Source organism: Haliotis cracherodii, unplaced genomic scaffold (genome assembly GCF_022045235.1).
Source record: "Haliotis cracherodii isolate W230 unplaced genomic scaffold, xgHalCrac1.p SCAF_4, whole genome shotgun sequence".
In the NCBI taxonomy this organism is placed as follows: Eukaryota; Metazoa; Mollusca; class Gastropoda; order Lepetellida; family Haliotidae; genus Haliotis; species Haliotis cracherodii.
In genome coordinates this window covers 70,625,443-70,652,536 of record NW_027266297.1, presented here as the reverse complement: position 1 = coordinate 70,652,536, position 27,094 = coordinate 70,625,443, and the positions used below count along the sequence as shown (strand labels likewise).

Sequence of the window (27,094 nt, the reverse complement as noted above, 5' to 3'; positions counted from 1 at the left end):
TATATCATTATAGGCAGAAACACACTTATGAATTATATATGTATTATCATTGACAGAAACACATTTAAGACATTTGAGATGTATTATTATAGACAGAAACACATTTATGACATTTGAAATGTATTATTATAGACAGAAACACATTTAAGACATTTGAAATGTATTATTATAGACAGAAACACATTTATGACATTTGAGATGTATAAATATCGACAGATTACATATATGACATTTGAAATGTATTATTATAGACAGAAACACATTTATGACATTTGATATGTATTAATATACACAGAAACACATTTAAGACATTTCAGATGTATTATTATAGTCAGACACACATTTATGACATTTGAGATGTATAATTATAGACAGAAGCACATTTAAGACATTTGAGATGTATTATTATAGACAGAAACACATTTATGACATTTGATATGTATTAATATACACAGACACACATTTAAGACATTTCAGATGTTTTATTATAGTCAGACACACATTTATGACATTTGAGAAGTATTAATATACACAGAAACACATTTAAGACATTTCAGGTATATTATTATAGACAGACACACATTTATGACATTTGAGATGTATTATTATAGACAGAAACACACAAAAGACATTTGAAATGTATTATTATAGACAGAAATACATTAAAGACATTTGAAATGTATTATTATAGACAGAAACATATTTATGACATTTGATATTCAAGTATTAAAATAGACAGAAACACATTTATGACATTTGAGATGTATTAATAGAGACAGAAACGTATTTAAGACATTTGATATGTATTAATAGAGGCAGAAATACATTTAAGACATTTGAGATGTATTATTATAGACAGACACACATTTATGATATTTGAGATGTATTAATATAGAAAGGAACACATTTAAGACATTTGAGATGTATTAATATAGACAGAAACATATTTATGACATTTTTATGTGTATTAATATAGACAGAAACACATTTATGACATGTTTATGTGTATTAAACTAGACAGGAACAGATTGAATCAGATAATTTCCAACTTCCAACACTTTGTACATGATGAAGAAGGATGAGTGTATCCAGATCGATGGGCCCAGGCTCTCCGCGTGGACCGTGTCACGTGTTAGTATCTAAGGAAGTGCGTCTATTCTCTCCACACTAAGACCTACAAAAGAGACAACTGTTGTTCCACATTCTGTGAAAGTGACATGTCTGAACACCGCACAGTGTCCGAGGGTGTTAAGTTGAATCCTCTTCACCTCAGTGCCGGGGACCGACTGTCCACCTGCCACATGATATATTTACCTGTATGTAAAGGTAGTCTGACGTATGATATGTAAACAACTATCTACGGTCGCGTTTCGTTCAAACAAGGCCCGCAAGTATACAAATGATGTTATTGATACTTAAACATACAAATCTAAAATATATTAAACCAACATTCTTAACATCAGTCCATGTTTTCAGATCTGACGCATGCGCATTGTTTGAATCGGTGAAAGGTAGACTGTATTTACATATATATTCAACTCATGACGACGTTTTATTTTAGTTGCTGCACGCTCATACGGTGGGACTGTGAGGGGGTTAATGTCTCCAACTCGTGTTACACTAGAGAGGTGAGGCGGTTACTACATCAGTGAACTCCTCTGTCGTTCAAGAGTGTTTACCTGAGCGTTCACCTACACTGTCCAGCGTCTCATCCGCTCGCAAGTAACGGCTGAAGCAGGTGACCTAGTACGTGTGGCCCTGCCTGGTGTTTGAGACGCACCCAAATGTCGCGACAAACATTTGACTTTATGGTAAGTGATTCACAGCACTGCCTGTCGTAACACCTGCCGTCACCAGTTCGTGTGCACCTTCTGTGTCGTATCCGTGATCTTATTTTTAGACATTCACGGAGACATTAGGTCTCATTTTGGCTGACCTGGAGAACGCATAGTTAAATATTGCGTTGTTGGTTGTATCTATACTTGCTAGGATAATATCCAGATCCGGTTTTATCCATCGCTTCCGTCTTCATGATGCTGTTTTGGCTGACTATGCGGCCATGTGTACATAAAAGTGTAATTTGATATATATGGTACGTGCTAATTTTTTTTTGACGTTTTCCTGCACCTGGGCCTTAATGATATATCCACTGGAACCATCAAATGTGTCCATCCACGGTCAGCAGAATTAAGAGCCGAGACAGAAATATTGACAAATTAAGTTATCGGCCATTATGTGACCAATATAAATGGACCATAAGAAAGCTTAATGATACGTAAAACTTCAACTTCCCGAGGCAAGAGAGTTATCTGACTATAAAAGTCCAGTTTCCACCCTTGCCGAACTAGGCTGGTATCATGGAGTTGTATTTTGGCTGGACTAACGAGTTTATGCATAGTCCAATCGTTATCGCGCAACGAAATCGAAATCCTGTTCGTAAACTGTCGTGCAGATTTCGGTAGACTGCAGGATTTGCAAAGCATGTGCACCGCCAACCCGTTGTCAACAGATATTTTCCAAATCTTTTCATATTTTAAACCAAGGTGCATGCGTGATTTGATGCACTTAGCGATGTAAGATCTCTCTACTGTTCTACATATCTGCTACAGTGTGTATGTCCTGGGGTGCTCCCACACTCTCTACTGTTCTACATATATCTGCTACAGTGTGTATGTCCTGGGGTGCTCCCACACTCTCTACTGTTCTACATATATCTGCTACAGTGTGTATGTCCCGGGGTGCTCACACACTCTCTACTGTTCTACATATCTGCTACAGTGTGTACGTCCTGGGATGTCTCACACACCCTCTACTGTTCTACATATATCTGCTACAGTGTGTATGTCCCGGGGTGCTCACACACTCTCTACTGTTCTACATATCTGCTACAGTGTGTACGTCCTGGGATGTCTCACACACCCTCTACTGTTCTACATATCTGCTACAGTGTGTATGTCCCGGGGTGCTCACACACTCTCTACTCTTCTACATATCTGCTACAGTGTGTATGTCCCGGGATGTCTCACACACTCTTTACTGTTCTTCATTTCTGCTACAGCGTGTACGTCCTGGGATGTCTAAAAAAAACCTCTGCTATTCTACATATCTGCTACAGTGAGTACGTCCTGGGATGTCTCACACACTCTCTACTGTTCTATATATCTGCTACAGTGTGTACGTCCGGGGATGTCTCACACACTCTCAACTGTTCTACATATCTGCTACAGTGTGTACGTCCTGTGATTTCTCACACACTCTCCACTCTTCTGCATATTTGCTATAGTGCTACAAAAGTTGCTGTCCATAAAAAAGTGTCATGAATTCATGTTCTTCTAAATGCCAATCAAAGACTTCACAGCAATTTATATATCATTTTTATCACTTTATACACAATACATATCACTATATAGCGTATATTATATGACTAGATCTATACACAATACATACCGCTATATATTTTATATATCACTGTATACACTATGCATAGAACCGTATATATGACTTTATACACAATACAAAACACTGTATATAATGTATATATAACTGTATACAAATTATATATTACTGTGAATATCGTATATATCACTGTATGCGTAATATATATATATATATATATATATATATATATATATATATATATATATATATATATATATATATATATATATACCTCTACATATCGTAAATATCAATGTATAGAGACTACTTGTCAATGTATATCTCGTATATATGACTGAATACGCTTTACATAGCACTGCATTTAACATATATATCACTTTATACACAATACATAACACAGTATATTTTATATATCACTGTATACACTATGCATAGAACCGTATATATGACTTTATACACAATACAAAACACTGTATATAATGTATATATAACTGTATACAAATTATATATTACTGTGAATATCGTATATATCACTGTATGCGTAATATATATATATATATATATATATATATATATATATATATATATATATATACCTCTACATATCGTAAATATCAATGTATAGAGACTACTTGTCAATGTATATCTCGTATATATGACTGAATACGCTTTACATAGCACTGCATTTAACATATATATCACTTTATACACAATACATAACACAGTATATTTTATATATCACTGTATACACTATGCATAGAACCGTATATATGACTTTATACACAATACAAAACACTGTATATAATGTATATATAACTGTATACAAATTATATATTACTGTGAATATCGTATATATCACTGTATGCGTAATATATATATATATATATATATATATATATATATATATATATATATATATATATATATATACCTCTACATATCGTAAATATCAATGTATAGAGACTACTTGTCAATGTATATCTCGTATATATGACTGAATACGCTTTACATAGCACTGCATTTAACATATATATCACTTTATACACAATACATAACACAGTATATATTGTATGTTTGACTGTATGAACAATACATATTTCTATATATCATATATATCACAGTTTACGCAATACATAGCACCGTATATGTATACACAATCAATATCACTGTATGCATCTTATTTATCACTTTATACACAATACATATCGCTATATATCTAATATACCACTGTGTACATAGTATTTATCACTGTATGCACAATATATATATTGTCGTACAACTATATGTCGTATTGATCGTTGTATACACCGTATTTACCACTGTATACATCGTATATATCATTTTATCATATAATGGGTAGTTTCTCGACAGGATAAAGCCAACGGATAAAAATGATATCCGTTGTGGTCATATGCCGATAGAGATGCAAATATCAAAGGTCAAGTAGAGACTACTTTCAGTGTTTATAGAGAAACCTGGTATTGCCCTTGTCATTCGATGATCGAGTCAGAATTAACCATCAGGAATCTTGGGAAACCACTAGGGCAATTGCTATCATTATCAAAAGAATAGTCTAAAATACCGAAAACCAGTGTCTAACTGTGACGTAGCTGAGTCATTTTTTCAAGTTTTGGCAATATGAATTGCGAAACAATTTTGCGAGGGCACTAGCCAAGCGTGATCACTTTCCATTTCTGTTCTTGAAGACCTCTGTGGCTTGGAACCTTTTCCAAAAATTAAAAAAGTTGGATTTGGCCGAAATATGTTTGAATTGTTACCTTGTTTCGTTTTGTCGCTGTGTGTACATCTGATAGACTTCGTAACGTTATAAAAGGACAGGCTGACTGTCAACAATGCCTGACTGTGGCTGTGACGTCTCACAGACTAGGGTTAGAGTAGCTTCCCTTTGATAAAGGGCAGGTACTCTATTGGACAGCCCGGTGGATTGCCACGAAAGACATGTAAACAATTTGTTTAGGCAAGTATTGTTTTACATATAAGAGTTACGCCACTGTATAAGAAACAGGTTTCAATTGGAACTATATTGGCTACTGCCACTGTCCGACTGACACATCACTTACCCTATCTCGTAATATATACTAATGCGCACATTCCGGGAAAACCTGCAATGATTACGTACTGTGAGAGATGGAAAAAGATTTTCGAGCATAGAATTGAAGAATGACATTATATGATAAAGAGGTTATCACGCGAATGTATTTGGGGAACCTGAACATCCTGTATTAGGAATAAACATTATGTATTTAGCTCGCCAAGGCTCGGTAAATGCAATGTTTATTCCTAATACAGGATATTTACCATCCCCAAACACACTCGCGTGATAACATCTATGTAGACATAACGTGTAACAGTGTATACGCAATATATGTTGAGAGCCTGATCCAACCTTTATATCAATATTCTGGTGTTTTTTCAGGACTCCTCCCAGATGGGCTCCTCGGGGGTAAGTGACCCATGCAAGCGACTGCACCGATGTCGGTCCATCACATACACTTCTTATGTTACAAAATTACTTTTTAACTGAACTGTTGGCGGTCCATGAAATGCCCTTCGTGTGTTAGAAAATATTGTTTAATTGCACCGGTGCAGACCAAATATATAAACACCGTGTTCACACTTTAAAAACAGAATAAACAAACTAAACCTAAAATAATATTTATTTTAGATAAGGCTTTTACCCTTGGCTCTCGATACAGATTTAATCGTTGAATACACCAACGATTTTTGTCCCTCCTTGCATTTCATTTGAAACTGTGGAACATGCAATCAGCTCACTGAACTACACATCATGTCTTTAAATCTAACACACAAACACAAGCCCCCGCAATACACTTGGAACATTCATGTGCAGTTGCGCGTTTCTAAAAGTTTCCTTGTCACTACTGACACCGGCCAATGCTTAAAGCATGTGTGTATATGTCCGATATCACCTACAGTCCCCGGACTGTTTCAGCTTCTGGTGGGAGAGGTGCATTCAAGGAGCAGTGCAAAGAGGAAAATCTTACTCGTGACGGTAATTTATATTTTTTTACTGTTGTGTTTCTATGCAACACATGGATGTTAGAGAGTTGCAAGACTTCCGTGATCCGTGATCGATCGTTGTTGGAATAAAACTGCCCATCCCATGGTTATTTCCTGACAGGATCAAACAACCTGCCCATCCCATGGTCGATGTTGTAAGGACCAAAACGCCTGCCCACCCCATGGTCGATGTTGTAAGGACCAAAACGCCTGCCCACCCCATGGTCGATGTTGTAAGGACCAAAACGCCTGCCCACCCCATGGTCGATTGTAGTCAGGACCAAAACGCCTGCCCACCCCATGGTCGATGTTGTAAGGACCAAAACGCCTGCCCATCCCATGGTCGATGTTGTAAGGACCAAAACGCCTGCCCACCCCATGGTCGATTGTAGTCAGGACCAAAACGCCTGCCCACCCCATGGTCGATGTTGTAAGGACCAAAACGCCTGCCCACCCCATGGTCGATTGTAGTCAGGACCAAAACGCCTGCCCACCCCATGGTCGATGTTGTAAGGACCAAAACGCCTGCCCACCCCATGGTCGATGTTGTAAGGACCAAAACGCCTGCCCACCCCATGATCGATTGTAGTCAGGACCAAAACGCCTGCCCACCCCATGGTCGATGTTGTAAGGACCAAAACGCCTGCCCACCCCATGGTCGATGTTGTAAGGACCAAAACGCCTGCCCACCCCATGGTCGATGTTGTAAGGACCAAAACGCCTGCCCACCCCATGGTCGATTTTGTAAGGACCAAAACGCCTGCCCACCCCATGGTCGATTGTAGTCAGGACCAAAACGCCTGCCCACCCCATGGTCGATGTTGTAAGGACCAAAACGCCTGCCCACCCCATGGTCGATGTTGTAAGGACCAAAACGCCTGCCCACCCCATGGTCGATTGTAGTCAGGACCAAAACGCCTGCCCACCCCATGGTCGATGTTGTAAGGACCAAAACGCCTGCCCATCCCATGGTCGATTGTAGTCAGGACCAAAACGCCTGCCCACCCCATGGTCGATGTTGTAAGGACCAAAACGCCTGCCCATCCCATGGTCGATGTTGTAAGGACCAAAACGCCTGCCCACCCCATGGTCGATGTTGTCAGGACCAAAACGCCTACCCATCCCATGGTCGATGTTGTAAGGACCAAAACGCCTGCCCACCCCATGGTCGATGTTGTAAGGACCAAAACGCCTGCCCACCCCATGGTCGATTGTAGTCAGGACCAAAACGCCTGCCCACCCCATGGTCGATGTTGTAAGGACCAAAACGCCTGCCCATCCCATGGTCGATTGTAGTCAGGACCAAAACGCCTGCCCACCCCATGGTCGATGTTGTAAGGACCAAAACGCCTGCCCATCCCATGGTCGATGTTGTAAGGACCAAAACGCCTGCCCACCCCATGGTCGATGTTGTAAGGACCAAAACGCCTGCCCATCCCATGGTCGATGTTGTAAGGACCAAAACGCCTGCCCATCCCATGGTCGATGTTGTAAGGACCAAAACGCCTGCCCATCCCATGGTCGATGTTGTAAGGACCAAAACGCCTGCCCATCCCATGGTCGATGTTGTAAGGACCAAAACGCCTGCCCACCCCATGGTCGATGTTGTAAGGACCAAAACGCCTGCCCATCCCATGGTCGATGTTGTAAGGACCAAAACGCCTGCCCATCCCATGGTCGATGTTGTAAGGACCAAAACGCCTGCCCACCCCATGGTCGATGTTGTAAGGACCAAAACGCCTGCCCACCCCCTGGTCGATTGTAGTCAGGACCAAATAACCTACTCCACCCCCTGGTCGATTGTCAATAGGATCACACCACGTAACCGACCACGTGGACAACTGTCCATCCCTCTGGTGGCCTCTAATTGTTATTATGAATTATATTTTGCTTCCTTTTCCCATTCTGTACATCTGTATTTATTCTTGACTATTCACCTGGTGATGCCCCCCCCCCCCCCCCTTCCTCCCACTCACACACACATACACACATTGCATGCCACCATGATGACGCATGTCGTGTTTTCCCCCAGCTGTGTGTGTGTGTGGTGACGGGATGTATCGTTGGACTGGTGTTCGGCCTGAGGCCTCAGCCCGGTGCTCCAGACATGGCTTCCAGCAAACCGCCTGCGAAACAGACTTGGATGTCTCAGTCATGTCTGGGCGGAAACAAACAGTCACAGTGCCCTTGGCGGTGAGTGAATTATTTTATTGTAAATATCCGGGGCTCAAAAATGGCACCATTTTAATATAAGATATATGAAATTACTATATTACAATTGTTTATCCATATATGTTATCCTTCCTTTGTGCTCCAAATTCTAAATGTATCTCAAATAAGACATCATTTTAGTTCTGATGTACTGTTCTGCTTCTGTGTCCCCAGGAACATGTCTCTCTGCTCACTCCTTCTGTGTCCCCAGGAACATGTCTCTCTACTCATTCCTTCTGTGTCCCCAGGAACATGTCTCTCTACTCATTCCTTCTGTGTTCCCAGGAATATGTCTCTCTGCTCACTCCTTCTGTGTCCCCAGGAACATGTCTCTCTACTCATTCCTTCTGTGTCCCCAGGAACATGTCTCTCTACTCATTCCTTCTGTGTTCCCAGGAATATGTCTCACTACTCACTCCTTCTGTGTTCTCAGGCACGTGTCTCTCTACTCATTCCTTCTGTGTCCCCAGTAACATGTCTCTCTACTCATTCCTTCTGTGTCCCCAGCAACATGTCTCTCTACTCATTCCTTCTGTGTCCCCAGCAACATGTCTCTCTACTCATTCCTTCTGTGTCCCCAGCAACATGTCTCTCTACTCATTCCTTCTGTGTCCCCAGCAACATGTCTCTCTACTCATTCCTTCTGTGTTCCCAGGAACATGTCTCTCTACTCATTCCTTCTGTGTCCCCAGGAACATGTCTCTCTATTCATTCCTTCTGTGTTCCTAGTAACATGTCTCTCTACTCACTCCTTCTGTGTTTTCAGGCACGTGTCTCTCTACTCATTCCTTCTGTGTCCCCAGGAACATGTCTCTCTACTCATTCCTTCTGTGTCCCCAGGAACATGTCTCTCTACTCATTCCTTCTGTGTCCCCAGGAACATGTCTCTCTACTCACTCCTTCTGTGTCCCCAGGAACATGTCTCTCTACTCATTCCTTCTGTGTCCCCAGGAACATGTCTCTCTACTCATTCCTTCTGTGTCCCCAGGAACATGTCTCTCTACTCATTCCTTCTGTGTTCTCAGGAACATGTCTCACTACTCACTCCTTCTGTGTTCTCAGGCACGTGTCTCTCTACTCATTCCTTCTGTGTCCCCAGGAACATGTCTCTCTACTCATTCCTTCTGTGTTTCCAGGAATATGTCTCACTACTCACTCCTTCTGTGTTCTCAGGAACATGTCTCACTACTCACTCCTTTTGTGTCCCCATGAACATGTCTCTCTACTCATTCCTTCTGTGTCCCCAGGAACATGTCTCTCTACTCATTCCTTCTGTGTTTCCAGGAATATGTCTCTCTACTCATTCCTTCTGTGTCCCCAGGAACATGTCTCTCTACTCATTCCTTCTGTGTCCCCAGGAACATGTCTCTCTACTCACTCCTTCTGTGTCCCCAGGAACATGTCTCTCTACTCATTCCTTCTGTGTCCCCAGTAACATGTCTCTCTACTCATTCCTTCTGTGTCCCCAGGAACATGTCTCTCTACTCATTCCTTCTGTGTCCCCAGGAACATATCTCTCTACTCACTCCTTCTGTGTCCCCAGGAACATGTCTCTCTACTCACTCCTTCTGTGTCCCCAGGAACATGGCTCTCTACTCATTCCTTCTGTGTCCCCAGGAACATGTCTCTCTACTCATTCCTTCTGTGTTCCTAGTAACATGTCTCACTACTCATTCATTCTGTGTCCCCAGGAACATGTCTCTCTACTCATTCCTTCTGTGTCCCCAGGAACATGTCTCTCTACTCATTCCTTCTGTGTCCCCAGGAACATGTCTCTCTACTCATTCCTTCTGTGTTCCCAGGAATATGTCTCTCTACTCATTCCTTCTGTGTCCCCAGGAACATGTCTCTCTACTCATTCCTTCTGTGTCCCCAGGAACATGTCTCTCTACTCATTCCTTCTGTGTCCCCAGGAACATGGCTCTCTACTCATTCCTTCTGTGTCCCCAGGAACATGTCTCTCTACTCATTCCTTCTGTGTTCCTAGTAACATGTCTCACTATTCATTCATTCTGTGTCCCCAGGAACATGTCTCTCTACTCATTCCTTCTGTGTCCCCAGGAACATGTCTCTCTACTCACTCCTTCTGTGTCCCCAGGAACATGTCTCTCTACTCACTCCTTCTGTGTCCCCAGGAACATGGCTCTCTACTCATTCCTTCTGTGTCCCCAGGAACATGTCTCTCTACTCATTCCTTCTGTGTTCCCAGAAATATGTCTCTCTACTCATTCCTTCTGTGTCCCCAGGAACATGTCTCTCTACTCATTCCTTCTGTGTCCCCAGGAACATGTCTCTCTACTCATTCCTTCTGTGTCCCCAGGAACATGTCTCTCTACTCATTCCTTCTGTGTCCCCAGGAACATGTCTCTCTACTCATTCCTTCTGTGTCCCCAGGAACATGTCTCTCTACTCATTCCTTCTGTGTCCCCAGGAACATGTCTCTCTACTCATTCCTTCTGTGTCCCCAGGAACATGTCTCTCTACTCATTCCTTCTGTGTTTCCAGCAACATGTCTCACTACTCATTCCTTCTGTGTCCCCAGGAACATGTCTCTCTACTCATTCCTTCTGTGTTTCCAGGAATATGTCTCACTACTCACTCCTTTTGTGTTCTCAGGCACGTGTCTCTCTACTCATTCCTTCTGTGTCCCGAAGAACATGTCTCTCTACTCATTCCTTCTGTTTTCCAGGGAATATGTCTCTCTACTCATTCCTTCTGTGTTCCCAGGAACATGTCTCTCTACTCACTCCTTCTGTGTTCCCAGGAACATGTCTCTCTACTCATTCCTTCTGTGTCCGCAGGAACATGTCTCTCTACTCATTCCTTCTGTGTCCCCAGGAATATGTCTCTCTACTCATTCCTTCTGTGTTCCCAGGAACATGTCTCTCTACTCACTCCTTCTGTGTTCCCAGGAACATGTCTCTCTACTCATTCCTTCTATGTTCCCAGGAATATGTCTCACTACTCACTCCTTCTGTGTTCTCAGGCACGTGTCTCTCTACTCATTCCTTCTATGTTCCCAGTAACATGTCTCTCTACTCACTCCTTCTGTGTCCGACTGACTCCGTGGTCTAGGAGCGTCCGCTCGGAGAGCGGAAGGCCCGGGGTTCGACTCCCGGCCGCGTCATACCAACATACGTTAAAAGATGGTACTTTTAACCCTGCCTGGCGCTAGGCATTAAGGGTGTAAGTCAAGGATTGGTCGGTTTGTCAGTATGATTGGGGTATTTATGTTTAACGTGGGCATGTTATCCCACTGGGCTTGCACTATAGAATCGGTATTAGTCCGGACTAGTGCAAGAGGCCACACGTACATGCACGTCGCAATATAAGTGTAATAATCTTGGACGCGACGTGAAACCCCATTTCACCTCACCTCGCATTCTGTTTCCCCAGTGACATCTACCCAATCCTTCTTCTTCCAGAGTTGACAAGTGTATCTACCCACGCCTGTTCCCCCAGTGACTAGTGTATCTACCCACTCCTGTTTCCCCAGTGACAAGTGTATCTACCCACTCATGTTTCCCCAGTGGCAAGTGTATCTACCCACTCATGTTTCTCCAGTGACAAGTGTATCTACCCACTCCTGTTTCCCCAGTGACAAGAGTATCTACCCACTCCTGTTTCCCCAGTGACTAGTGTATCTACCCACTCCTGTTTCCCCAGTGACTAGTGTATCTACCCACCCCTGTTTCCCCGGTGTTTCCGGTATCGTTAGGTGGTTCTGATTCTGTTTCCCCAGCGACAAGTCCAGCTCTCCGCTGCTTGTGTTAGCGCTGGACGGCTTCCGTGCTGACTACATAGACCGTGACGTGACACCAACCATCCAGCACCTGATAGAGTGTGGAGTGCACACCCCGGGTATGAGGCCCGTGTACCCGAGTCTTACCTTTCCCAATGACCAGACTATCGTCACGGTAATGATTACGTCATTGTGTGTTCCATGTCAATATATGTTATACATATGAATTCGGTTGTAATTAGATTTACTCAGTATAGATAATAACAACAGAGAGTTGCACACTTCCAGAGAACCATATGTATGTCCAACGAAAGTCCCTCTGTCCATGGTTTAAGGTTTGGTTTTAGACAAAAGAGCTGCATGTAGTTTAGCATTTGTCGAGTATGAACTTCTACTTCTTTGCCTCTCGGGTCGTTTATACGATGACACGTTTCAGGGATGTTATTAAACATCGCCAGTGACTCAACCAAATGCCGAATTTTACATCACTGAAACAAACGCAGATACATAGAAAATGCAACGATCTCACTTGTTCTGATTCACCATAAGAGATGACTTGGGGCGTTGTAAAGTTTCTATGTTCACGTGCCCTAGCAGAGTTATGTATCATTTCAGATATCAAGGATGTGTATTTGAATAGTTACTGTACATGATCTCAGTGTGTAAGTGAATGATCAGGAAAGTGTTTGATGGTAATTGTGATCTGGAGGAATAGCTTGATACAACGTTTGTGAGATTCCTTTCCTGAGGTGCAGGTTGTTATTACGCTGAGGGCGCGCATTCCTTAGAACCAACGCATGCACGTTCCCGGGATAACTACAACATGTATGTTAGATTTAGATTTCGTTATGTTACAACTGTCCGAAATAGAACAAAATGCTGATTGTATTTTGAAATATCTCAAGAAAAGTGGTAGAATACAACCTATAGGCTTGTTATAGTACTCAATTGAATACTTATTAAATTAGGAGATAAACATACCGTGTTTTAAATGTAGAGTAATTTCCAAATTCATGGTAGAATTCATATTCTACCATGAATTTGGAAATTCCTCGATTCTGATTGGTCGATCAGAGTCTATAAGATCACGATAAACCCCACTGATTGAAAAAGCTGGTTTGACGGTCGCATCATTGCGGTACTTAATATTGAATAGTACTCTTTTCAGTCATTAATAAACTCTACAATTATAGGTTACAAAATGCAAGTTTCCAAGTACCGTGCTTGTATGCTTTCAATGCCTATCATATGTTCGACTGAGGTATTACGGTGTAAAGAAACTGCCTGAGCATATACAGCGCCATATTTTGTTTAAAGGCTGTTGTCGGTGAATCCGTGATTCACATCGACAACCCACTCAAAACACTGGACCTTACCCATGCCGCTTCCCTCAATGTATTTGCTTGCACCAAAGCGTTTTGCGCGGTTAAATCTACAGGTAAACTAGTTCACATTATGTTTATCTCCTAATTCTACCATGAATTTGAAAAATACTGGATGAAAACGAACACCTCTCTAATACAGGTTCATAGTTACTTGAAAACTCTTTCAAACCAGGTCCGCAAAATGACACGTATATTTGAAACGTTTGTCAAAAGGGCCTCGGATAACACTTATATTTTCTGGAATGAATAAAGTTGGGAAATGCTGTTCTTTTGTGTGATGAATGTGTACCTGATAACTCCACATGTTGCAGGGTTTGTATCCTGAATCTCACGGCATTGTCGACAACAACATCTACGACGGTGACATCGGTGACGAATTCAAGATAAAGACAAAGAGTAAAGACAAGCCAGCTTGGTGGGGCGGAGAGCCAGTGAGTGTCATCCTGACACACCACACCATCAGTGGAAACTCTCGCAACACGTCATCAGTTACCTGTGGTAACTCTCGCAACACGTCATCAGTTACCTGTGTTAACTCTCGCAACACGTCATCAATTACCAGTGGTACTCTCACAACACATCATCAGTTACCTGTGGTAACTCGCAACACGTCATCAATTACCTGTAGTAACTCGCAACACGTCATCAGTTACTAGTGGTAACTCTCGCAACACGTCATCAGTTACCTGTGGTAACTGTCGCAACACGTCATCAGTTACCTGTGGTTACTCTCACAACACGTCATCAGTTACCTGTGGTAACTCTCGCAACACGTCATCAGTTACCTGTGGTAACTCGCAACACATCATCAGTTACCTGTGGTAACTCTCGCAACACGTCATCAGTTACCTGTGGTAACTCTCGCAACACGTCATCAGTTACCTGTGGTAACTCTCGCAACACGTCATCAGTTACCAGTGGTAACACTAACATCACTTCATCAGTTACCAGAGGTAACACTACCATCACTTCATCAGTTACCAGTGGTAACACTAACATCACTTCATCAGTTACCAGTGGTAACACTAACATCATTTCATCAGTTACCAGTGGTAACACTAACATCACTTCATCAGTTACCAGTGGTAACACAAACATCACTTCATCAGTCTTCAGTGGTAAAACTAACATCACTTCATCAGTTACCAGAGGTAACACAAACATCACTTCATCACTTACCAGTGGTCACACTACATCACTTCATGAGTTATCAGACAACATCACTTCATCAGTTACCAGTGGTAACACAAACATCACTTCATCACTCTTCAGTGGTAACACGAACATCACTTCATCAGTCTCCAATGGTAACACAAACATCTCTTCATCAGTTACCAGTGGTAACACAAACATCACTTCATCAGTCTCCAATGGTAACACAAACATCACTTCCTCAGTCTCCAGTGGTAACACGAACATCACTTCATCACTTACCAGTGGTAACAAAAACATCTCTTCATCAGTCTCCAGTGGTAACACAAACATCACTTTATCAGTTACCAGTGGTAACACGAACATCACTTCATCCGTTACCAGTGGTAACACGAACATCACTTCATCAGTCTCCAGTGGTAACGGAAACATCATTTCATCAGTTACCTGTGGTAACACTAACATCACTTCATCAGTCTCCAGTGGTAACACGAACATCAGTTCATCAGTTACCAGTGGTAACACTACCATCACTTCATCAGTCTCCAGTGGTAACACTAACATCACTTCATCAGTTACCAGTGGTAACACTAACATCACTTCATCAGTTACCAGTGATAACACGAACATCAGTTCATCAGTTACCAGTGGTAACACACACGTCACTTCATCAGTTACCAGTGGTAACACGAACATCACTTCATCACTTACCAGTGGTAACACTAACATCTCTTCATCAGTTACCAGTGGTAACACTACCATCACTTCATCACTTACCAGTGGTAACACTAACATCACTTCATCAGTCTCCAATGGTAACACGAACATCACTTCATCAGTTACCAGTGGTAACACGAACATCACTTCATCACTTACCAGTGGTAACACAAACATCACTTCATCAGTTACCAGTGGTAACACTAACATCACTTCATCAGTTACCAGTGGTAACACTACCATCACTTCATCAGTCTCCAGTGGTAACACGAACATCACTTCATCACTTACCAGTGGTAACACTAACATCTCTTCATCAGTTACCAGTGGTAACACTACCATCACTTCATCAGTTACCAGTGGTAACACGGACATCACTTCATCACTTACCAGTGGTAACACAAACATCACTTCATCAGTTACCAGTGGTAACACGAACATCTCTTCATCAGTCTCCAGTGGTAACACTAACATCTCTTCATCAGTCTCCAGTGGTAACACAAACATCCCTTCATCAGTCTCCAGTGGTAACACAAACATCATTTCATCAGTTACCAGTGGTAACAGAAACATCACTTCATCAGTCTCCAATGGTAACACGAACATCACTTCATCAGTCTCCAGTGGTAACACTCAACACACATTAACATCATGATGGTTTTCACTGAAAATATTATCAATTAACAATGACCTAGGGACAATAAACGCCTAGCCACAAGCCTATTGATATAAGAACTCCAGTCATGTGATAATTTATCTTGTGTACTGAAGGACACCTGTACTCGGCTTCACATGTCGGTCTTTTTTGCTCCGGGATGAAGGGAAATGTCCAACCACCAGGGATCACATGAACACTTAATGACGTTGGTCGTTTATGTCCCTAATTAGTACTCGAGCTCATTGAGTACAAATGAAATAGAATAGTTTTCTACTTCTAGATCTGGGTGACGGCAAAGAAACAAGGAAAGCGTTCTGCCACTTTCATCTGGCCCATGGCGTCGGCCATAAACATCTCAGGTCAGTTCTGATATCTTGTGACGTTACTGTCGATGAGGGAAGAACCATTCTCGGGACGCTGATGTACAGAGTGGGGTAAACAGTCTTGTTTAGCTTTAACACTGACTTAAATTTTGATCTCTTTTGACGATGCTGTATTTTCTTTACAGGAATTGTTCCAGATATTCAGCAACTATTTGATCCGTATGTACATCACATTTTTTTACTCTTCAATTCGATTGCTATAACTGATTTAAAATTGTTTAAGTTGTGAAACAGAAGCTCGGATCGGTTTTTTTGTAAGTAGGTTCTCTATAATATGCGTTTATTAAGCAAGATGGAAGGATGTTGTTCCCCTGAGGCTCTGTCTCCGTGAATGCCAATAAGACTCCTGGTGAACCATCGCTCGTGTTCCAGCACTATCCCGAACGCGAAGCGTATTGACACAGCCCTAGGATGGCTCACGCTGCCGGAGGGGGAGCGACCAGACTTCCTCACTGTCTACATCGATGATCCGGACAAGACAGGGCATAAACATGGGCCTAACAGCACCGAGGTGAGTGTGTGGCTCTCCCACTTCTTGATTTGCATGACTGACATATTATCAGCAATCTAGCAAAAGTAAATAGTTACATTTAAAGAAGAAATATGTTACGTATAAGATTCACAAACACTGTGATACATCTACCTGGACAAAGGCCCTCTCTGCCTATATACTCCCCTGAGGCCCACTATACTTACTGGATCATGGTATTCTACTGTGAGGCCCATTATACCTACTGGCCCATGATATATTACTGTAAGGTCCAATATACCTACTGGATCATGGTATACTACTGTGAGGCCCATTATACCTACTGGCCCATGATATATTACTGTAAGGCCCAATATACCTACAGGATCATGGTATACTACTGTGAGGCCCATTATACCTCTTGGCCCATGATATATTACTGTAAGGCCCATTATGCCTACTGGATCATGGTATACTCTTGTAAGGCCCATTATACCTACTGGATCATGGTATACTACTGTAAGGCCCATTATACCTACTGGATCATAGTATAATCCTGTAAGGCAAATTATACCTACTGGATCATGGTATACTCCTGTAAGGCCCATTATACCTACTGGATCATGGCATACTACTGTAAGGCCCATTATACCTACTGGCCCATGGTATACTCCTGTAAGGCCAATTATACCTACTGGATCATGGAATACTACTGTAAGGCCCATTATACCTATTGGATCATGTTATATTACTGTAAGGCCCATTATACCTTCCGGCCCATGGTATATTACTGTGAGGCCAGTTCTACCTACTGGATCATGATATATTACTGGAAGGCCCATTGTACCTACTGGTTCATGGTATATTACTGTAGGCCCATTATACCTACTGTGAAAAATAGACAGTATTAAAGATGTAACGGAATGAACAGTTATTTTGCCTGTGAAGTTGTTGACTGAGTGTTGACTGATTCTTAATGGTCCACGTTTCTTTCATGTTGCAGATGACGTCCAAGCTGAAGGTAGGTTCAGTCCTGCACATTGCTAGTATGCATCCACGTATTGGTCAATAGTATATGTATCCACACATCTAGTGTGATACCTAGTATGCATCCACTTATTGGTCAATGGTATGTGTATCCACACATCTAGTGTGATACCTAGTATGCATCCACTTATTGGTCAATGGTATGTGTATCCACACATCTAGTGTGATACCTAGTATGCATCCACTTATTGGTCAATGGTATGTGTATCCACACATCTAGTGTGATACCTAGTATGCATCCACTTATTGGTCAATGGTATGTGTATCCACACATCTAGTGTGATACCTAGTATGCATCCACTTATTGGTCAATGGTATGTGTATCCATACATCTAGAGTGATACCTAGTATGGTTTGCATGTGGATTATCATATGAAGTGTGTTAAATACTGGTGTAAACTGATTAGAATGAATGATGAAAGATATCCCCGACAGTGTTATTTGTTAATGAAGAAGCTGGATGAATGTGGTAGAATTAACTGGACAATGTTAAAGATTTACTCGACATTTATAGATTTGGTTATGTGTGGCACGAACAGAATATTGGTGATGTTATTTGTTTCTTGCAGTTGTTTAGACAGTGTTAGTTGGATTGTAACAAACAGAGTATACAGATGAAAATTTATGAGTCTTGTAAATTAAGGTATTATTCAAGATATTATTGGACATGGAATATTATGTTACAGCTTTCAGAAATAGAGACCATAGACGTGTGCTGTGCCTGTTGAGGTTAAGTGAATTGCTCATACGGAGTAATCTGGGCAGAAGAGAGGATATTGTTTATTCAAAACGCTTTTGTCGGCTATGTAACACTAGTTGTATTGAGGACGAAGTCCACATTTTGTTTGTCTGCCCATTTTACGCATAAGACAAAAGTATATTCCTGTAAGATTCTATAACAATCCATGTATTAATACTTTTAGCAATCTCTTAAATAGCCAAAATGACTGTATACTTAGAAATGTAGCTAAGTATGTGAAGGAAGCTCTATCATTACGTACAAAGACCTAATATTGTACCCTTAGTATTTTTTTCAATGTAAATTGCCTCAATTGTGTCTTACTATATAACTGAAATGTACACGGGCCTATGGCCTCCCATACACGAATAAACATATATACAAGTATGCATCCACATATCTAGTGGGATCACAAACTTGTATCCATCCAAAATAAATCTTGTTTGACCTCTAGTATGCATTCTAACATATAGTAAGAACAACAATATGCATCCTAAGATCTAGTTTTTGGTCAAATGTGCATCCTCACATATAGTGTGGTCCTAAGTGTGCATTCACACATCTAGTGGAACTCCTAGGATGCATCGCTGTGTTTCACTATTGTCTTCTCACTACAATGGCACGTGTTCCTTCAGTTTGTCAGTCACAAGGCTTGGTTGTTACAGGAGATGGACGAACTTTTGAGACGGCTGATGGAGGGTCTGTATGAGAGGGGTCTGCATGAATGTGTCAACATAATGATTATTGCTGATCATGGTGAGTGCCTCGAAGGAGGGTCTGTATGAGTGGCGTCTGCATAAAAGTTTTAACATAATTGTTTTCGATGTTCATGGTGAATACCTTGATGAAGGGTCTCTACGGTGGGGGGGGGGTCTGCATGTATGTGTTAGCATGATAGGTTCTTCAGTGGAACTATCTGAAACTGTATGGTGACATTTCAAATCCGTTTCAAATGTTAAGTTCTGGAACTGTAATGGACATAACATATTGCTGACCACGGTGTGTCATCTACACAGCCTCCTCTGTTGTGTTTTCATTTCTCCTATGTCGTAGGTATGACGTCCACGTCGTGTGGGCGTAAAATGTACTTGGACTGCTACACCGATGTGGACAACGTCCTCATCTTCGACGGAGTAATCGGCAGGATCAGCACAGAATATCGGCGTGAGATGGGCAGCAAGGACATTGTCAGGAACACAGAAGGTACATAGTCTCTTATGCTCAACATTTCTTACAGACAATAGTGGTGTTGTAATCAGACCGAGATCCCCTCGAGAGGTCCGAGTGTGAGCAGGTTTCCAGCACCCACTACCACTAAATGGTTGTGACGGATGTCATCGTTGCTCAAGTTTACGGTCACAGCAACCCTAACCCTAACCCTATCCCTAACCCTCAGGCCGAGATCCCCTCGAGAGGTCCCAGTGCGAATAGGCTTCCAGCACCAACTACAAATAAATGTCATCGTTCCTCAGGTTTACGATCACTGGTTTGCTTGGTACATTTATCAAGCTTGGACTTTGCTGACGCGACGTTAACTCCTGACACAATGCCCGAGGTTAGGGCTGGAACTACAGCAGGTTGATAACTGTCTGAAGGTTCAGCACAATATGGACATGCGTCTCCCATGAGAGCCTGTCCCGTGACAAACATTCCGCCTTCATAATAAGACGGGTATGGACTCACCCGTAGGTTAACTAAGCGTGCAATGTGTGAAGCCCGTTCTTGTTAATTAGATTGAGGACAACCATACTGTCAATCTCACGCATTCTCAAGTCCCTCATTGTGTATAAAGAAGTATGCAGAATATTGTTATGGAGTTCACACACACACACAGTGTAAAAAAACAGGCCAAGGGCGATATGACGCTGACACATTTTGACACTGGGGCCAGGGTCTTTCATGCTTATTAGAGGTAATGTTGACAGCAGCAATACGTTATGTGACAACATACAGGAATAGCTACAGCGGATCGTCTTTTTTATAAATTTAGTTGTGTACTTGTATGGAAGAATCTGTTTTATGTCATTCAAAGTCACTTGGAGGCGGTCGGATAGCCTAGTGGTTAAAGCGTTCGCTCGTCACGCCGAAGGCCCGGGTTCGATTCCCGACATGGGTACAATGTGTGAAGCCCATTTCTTGTGTCTCCCGTCGTGATATTGCTCGAATATTGCTAAAAGCGGCGTAAAACCAAACTCACTCACTCACTCAAAATCACTTGTGGCGAGACCTGTGAAGATCCTGGGTGGAATAGGTCTTCAGCAACCCATGCTTGCCGTGAAAGGCGACTATGCTTGTAGTAAGAGGGTACTAACGGCATCTGGAACGGAGCGCATGCTGTTAATCACTGGATTGTCTGGTCTAGACTCGATTATTTACAGACCGCCGTCATAAAGCTGGAATATTGCTGGTTGCGGCGTTAAACAATAGACAAACAAACAAACAAACAAACAAATAAACACCTGTGGCGAGAAGCCTCAGAGGGAAGGTGTATGACAATCTTGGCTATATGGTTTGCATTCTGATAAGAGAGACATCTTCATGCGCAATAATTGGAGAATATACTATCGCAATTTACACAAGTGCGCCACGTACACACGTCATTGCCGCACACAAATAGTATAGTTTACAGGTTTTCTTCTTGGAGCTCAGTCATACACTGTCTTGTGATCTGTCGCCCACAAATAGTATATTTTACACGTCTTCTTCTTGGAGCTCAGTCATACACTGTCTTGTGATCTGTCGCCCACAAATAGTATAGTTTACACGTCTTCTTCTTGGAGCTCAGTCATACACTGTCTTGTGATCTGTCGCCCACAAATAGTATAGTTTACACGTCTTCTTCTTGGAGCTCAGTCATACACTGTCTTGTGAGCTGTCGCACACAAATAGTATAGTTTACACGTCTTCTTCTTGGAGCTCAGTCATACACTGTCTTGTGAGCTGTCGCACACAAATAGTATAGTTTACACGTCTTCTTCTTGGAGCTCAGTCATACACTGTCTTGTGATCTGTCGCACACAAATAGTATAGTTTACACGTCTTTTTGTTCGTATATATTGGCATACACTGCCTGGTCAATTGTCAACTCTTTATTATGTTTGGTGTTTGACATTTTCCTGCCTAGCTCCATCCCCGTCAACAGTAGTGTCTGACTTGGAGTGCCGGACAGAGCACTTCAAGGTTTTCACCCGCGACACGCTGCCTGCCAGATTCCACTACAGCAACAACGAACGTATTGGAGACTTGGTGGTTGACGTCGAGGAGGGATGGCTCGTCTACAAGTAAGTGAGATTGTGTCGCTGCACGACACAACCTCCTGGCCTAACAGTAAGAAGCACAGCTATAACATAACAAAGAGACTTAGTTTGATTACATTCATCTTGGGACAGTATAACAGATACATCACGACGTGTCAGTTTGATGTGGGAGGATATCTAGGAGTGATGGAGACGACTCCTTATTGGTCAAACCCACGAGCACGGATATGGTGCTGACAAAAAATTGAGCAAATCGGGATTCGAACAAATGATCACAGTTTGCTGGCTCACCCGAGGGACTCGACTTTGCACACCCTATCGAGGTGACTTATGCGAATGGTGAACCACCATTAAATAACCAGGTCTGGTGGGGATAGTTAGCTGTGGGTTAGTATTTCGGTCACTGCTTCAAAATAGACTTTCTGTGACAGGAGGAGTCGAACAATTTAATTATTTTTACAATTCATGTTTCTTAGGATCCTCAGCATCTCAAGCGTAAACGCTATATAAACAATGCAAGCTGTTGTAGTAACATAATTTATCAACCTGGAGGAATGTTTATGGAATCACTTTGGTCCCCATGGCACTGATGTAAATTATAATCACTTGTTCCCAGTGGCAGTGCTGTGATATATAAACCTTAATGGTCCTTTATGGAAACACAATCTTCCACGTGGCAGTGATGTAAATTATAATCCTTATGTTCCCAGTGGCAGTGATATAATATATAAACCTTAATGGTCCTTTATAGAATCACTATGTTCCTCGCGGCAGTGATGTAAATTATAATAACTATGTTCCTCCTGACAGTGATGCAAATTATAAACCTCACGGTTCATTTATGGAATCACTGTGTCAATTATAAACCTTATGGGTCCTTTGCGGACTGTTCACAGTGGCAGTGTTGTAAATTATGTATCTCAGGGTCTAGATATAGAATCTACGTTTGCTGTGTTCGTGTACTTTCGGGTGGGTCACGTAGTTGATTATACATTAGCCTTCGGGGATCGTGTTTGAAGACATTAACTTTACATAACGAGAAGTACTTAACTTGTTCTAAAGTAATACAGGCAGAAACAACATGAACCACCAATGTATTTCATGCATGATTCAAACAAGGCATTTCAACTTTACAGAAAACAGAGGAACTATTGCCCTAAGGGAAGCCATGGGTACGACAATAGGTTGAAGAGCATGCAGGTATGTGTCCGCCTGTAACGTGCAACAGGTGCCCCGTCTGTCCCGCACTGAATACATGGATGGCACAATGGAATTCTTAATGCTAAAGCATGCTTGTGTTCATTCTGCAACTACTCATATGTGTACATAATTATTTGTAATCATTGAAAAGTGTGTGTCTCATCGCAAGAAATAACTAGAGTTAAAGGGAGTAATCTTGGGTATTGTCTGGAGGTAAAATGTACAATATCTTGAAGTCGATGCTCCATCATTAGATTCAATAAAATGAAGAAATGTGAAATGATATTTTGTGAAATAGTTAACGTGGTATATTTATACGAGAGCTATTAACCAGACTGTGATTTCCCTCAGACTACACGTTTCAAGCATTCCTTTTTCCAAATGTGAAAACAACTCATTGGAAAGTATTACTATTTGCGTACCACGCTGTGAGACATAGAACTATTCTACTAGTTTTAAAATACCCCAAAACAGTCGTATGGGAGGATTGCGATATTCTCCTTATCCCAAATACTCCAAAACAGTCGTATGTCTGGATTTTGATATTCTCCTTATCCCAAATACTCCAAAACAGACGTATGGGAGGATTGGGATATTCTCCTTATCCCAAATACTCCAAAACAGACGTATGAGCGGATAGTCCACCATTCCTCCACCTGCAAAGATACTCCTCTCGGTACTTCGCCTTCTGAGTCGGTTCACAAAGTATTCCCAACTGTCCAATGAGACCACGTCATACACATTCAATTTGCTATCTTCAGGCATTGTTTGTCGGCTTCGGGCCATCATTCAAGCAGAACGAAGTGGTGGCTCCATTTGAGAACATAGAACTCTACAACCTCATGTGTGGTACGTACTATCGAACACTATCTGTGCGCGTTCGAAATCGTGTGAAGTTTGTTAAGTTTGTTTTATTTCGTTGTCGAATCTGATACATGGATGTATTTCTTAGATGTTCTGGGCATAACACCCGCCCCCAACAACGGGACAGAGGGAGGTCTCCACCACCTACTCAAGTCTCCCCCATCCCTGAAGAAGAACACATTCTCGGCAACAAGTTATCTCCCTTGTCACCAGCCAGAAGGCTTGTGGAGTGAGCTTCAAAACTGTACCTGTACCAGCTCGGTAAGAAAACCCGTGTGTCATGAACACTATAATGTCATTTTACGTTGCTATAACGTCACTTTATTACGTGAGCATATAACTTTATTAACGTCGCAGGATCAGGCTTCTAGTTGTCAAGAAAAATATTTTGAAGACGATGTTTTGTTAAAATGTATTTATTTGCCTGCAACGTGAAACGTCCAAAAGTTGATTTCTGTCGGCCATCAATAGAATGTTCACATGATACATGACACATATGATAATGTTTTAAGCACAATAGGCAACATATATATAACCCTGATAGACGGCACACAGAAGCTATTCGTTATTCGTCCTTCCTCATTCGATTAAAGCACTTTCGCATGCGTGCTTTTGATATGTTTTATCAGAAACGACATTTAGATATTTAAGAAAGTTCCAGATATGATACTTATCGTCAGTTGAAGTCATTGCTTGAACCCGAATCTTATTTATCAAACTAACGGTACATGGATTTTCGTAACATCATTTTTCGTTTTAGACTTGGCCTTAATTATCTAAAAGCTAACAAAGGAAGATTTTCGTCTGTTGAGAAATCCCTAAGATTATGTCCAATTGCTGTCGAAAATGAAAGTCATTTTATGTTTATTTGCCCGATTATTTGCTATACTTACCGAAGTGGTCTATTTAATTTTAATGCTCTAAGATTGTCCCTGACCTCTCTGACTCCCTGACTCCCTGACCTCCTTGACTCCCTGGCTCCCTGACCACCCTGACTCCCTGACCTCCTTCACCTCCCTGACCTCTCATACCTCCCTGACCCCCCTGACTCCCTGACCTCCTTGACTCCCTGGCTCCCTGACCACCCTGACTCCCTGACCTCCCTGACCTCTCTGACCTCCCTGAACTCCCTGACTTCTCTGACCTCCCTGACTCCCTGACGTCCTTGACCTCCCTGACTCCCAGCCCTCTCTGACTCCCTGACTCCCTGACCTTTTTGACCTCCCTGACTCCCTGACCTCCTTGACCTCCCTGACCTCCCGGGCTGCCGGACCTCCCTGACCTCCTTGACTCCCTGGCCTACTTCCTTCAGGAGCAGCAGCAGTTCGTTATGGACACAGTAGGAGAACAAGCCACACCTGGTCTGCCGCCCCCGACCCTCTACATCAGTGACGACATGTGTATCCTACAGCAGACCCACCACATTGTCGGCTTCAGCCACACCCTCCGCATGCCCAGATGGGTGGCCACAACATGCAGCCAACAGATGGTAGGCATCCAGCAAGCAGATAATTATCTTGAGAAAGACTATTCTTTAGCATGTACCTCGGAGATACCGTTTCCGACATAACCGTACAGAATGAGCCAATGTTTCCAAACTAGTGATATGCTGCCCTCATTAAATAATTGGAACAAATTCTTAAGTAGGCGAGAATTTCAAATTTGACCTCTGGTATCTTAGTGTTAAAACAGCACAATATCAAAAAGGCCAACACATGACGCTTGAGTCACATGTCCGTGCTACTGGTAGTGTCTCTTCCTTTGCAGCTATTCCCCGACACAACTGGGAGTGTGTGTATGATACCAGACGGTCGCCTCACCGCCAGGGACAGAACAACGTGGGCAGGGCTGCAGACCGGGAACATCACACACGGCAATCTTCTCCCAGGTCCTAACCACCCTAAATGTTAACATTTACCACATTTCCTCTGGAACAACACACAAACATTTACCACATTTCCTCTGGAGCTATATACGAACATATACCACATTTCCTCTGGAGCAATATACGAACATTTACAACATCTCCTCTGAAGCAACGCACGAACATTTACCACATTTCTTCTGGAGCAATATACGAGCATTTACCACATCTCCTCTGAAGCAACGCACGAACATTTACCACATCTCCTCTGGAGCAATATACGAACATTTACCACATCTCCTCTGAAGCAACACACAAACATTTACCATATTTCCTCTGGGGCAATATACGAACATTTACCACATTTCCTCTGGAGCGATATATACGAACATTTACCACATGTCTTCTGAAACAACGCACGAACACTTACCACATTTAGTCTGAAACAACACACAAACATTTACCACATTTAGTCTGAAACAACACACAAACATTTACCACATGTCCTCTGGAGCAATATACGAGCATTTACCTCATTTAGCCTGAAACCACAAACAAATATTTACCACATTTCCTCTGGAGCAATATACGAACATTTACCACATGTCCTCTGGAGCAATATACGAACATTTACCACATTTAGTCTGAAACAACACACAAACATTTACAACATTTCCTCTGGAGCAATATACGAACATATACCGCATTTCCTCTGGAGCAATATACGAACATTTACCACATTTAGTCTGAAACAACACACAAACATTTACAACATTTCCTCTGGAGCAATATACGAACATATACCGCATTTCCTCTGGAGCAATATACGAACATTTGCAGCATGTCTTCTGGAGCAATTCAAAAACATATCCTACATTTCCTCTGACACAACTCACGAACATTTTCCACATTTCCTTTGGAACAGCTAACGGACATTTGCCACATTTCTCGGAAGCAACTCGCGA

At 42.1% G+C, this 27,094-nt stretch overlaps 1 protein-coding gene across 1 annotated transcript in view; it reads left to right on the top strand.

Moving 5' to 3' along the window:
* The first annotated feature begins 1,591 nt into the window (after positions 1–1,591).
* LOC139479787 (uncharacterized) overlaps positions 1,592–27,094 on the top strand; it is a 100,572-nt gene continuing 75,069 nt past the window's right edge. The window contains exons 1-18 of the mRNA XM_071262658.1: positions 1,592–1,811; positions 5,837–5,863; positions 6,374–6,433; positions 8,474–8,634; positions 12,395–12,569; positions 14,091–14,210; positions 16,587–16,665; positions 16,815–16,848; positions 17,062–17,200; positions 18,162–18,179; positions 19,610–19,700; positions 19,998–20,147; positions 22,069–22,225; positions 23,338–23,401; positions 24,163–24,250; positions 24,354–24,526; positions 25,578–25,754; positions 26,033–26,153. Of these exons, the coding sequence (XP_071118759.1) occupies positions 1,785–1,811; positions 5,837–5,863; positions 6,374–6,433; positions 8,474–8,634; positions 12,395–12,569; positions 14,091–14,210; positions 16,587–16,665; positions 16,815–16,848; positions 17,062–17,200; positions 18,162–18,179; positions 19,610–19,700; positions 19,998–20,147; positions 22,069–22,225; positions 23,338–23,401; positions 24,163–24,250; positions 24,354–24,526; positions 25,578–25,754; positions 26,033–26,153 (1,861 nt within the window). The 5' untranslated portion in view covers positions 1,592–1,784. The remainder of the gene's footprint in view (positions 1,812–5,836; positions 5,864–6,373; positions 6,434–8,473; positions 8,635–12,394; positions 12,570–14,090; positions 14,211–16,586; positions 16,666–16,814; positions 16,849–17,061; positions 17,201–18,161; positions 18,180–19,609; positions 19,701–19,997; positions 20,148–22,068; positions 22,226–23,337; positions 23,402–24,162; positions 24,251–24,353; positions 24,527–25,577; positions 25,755–26,032; positions 26,154–27,094) is intronic.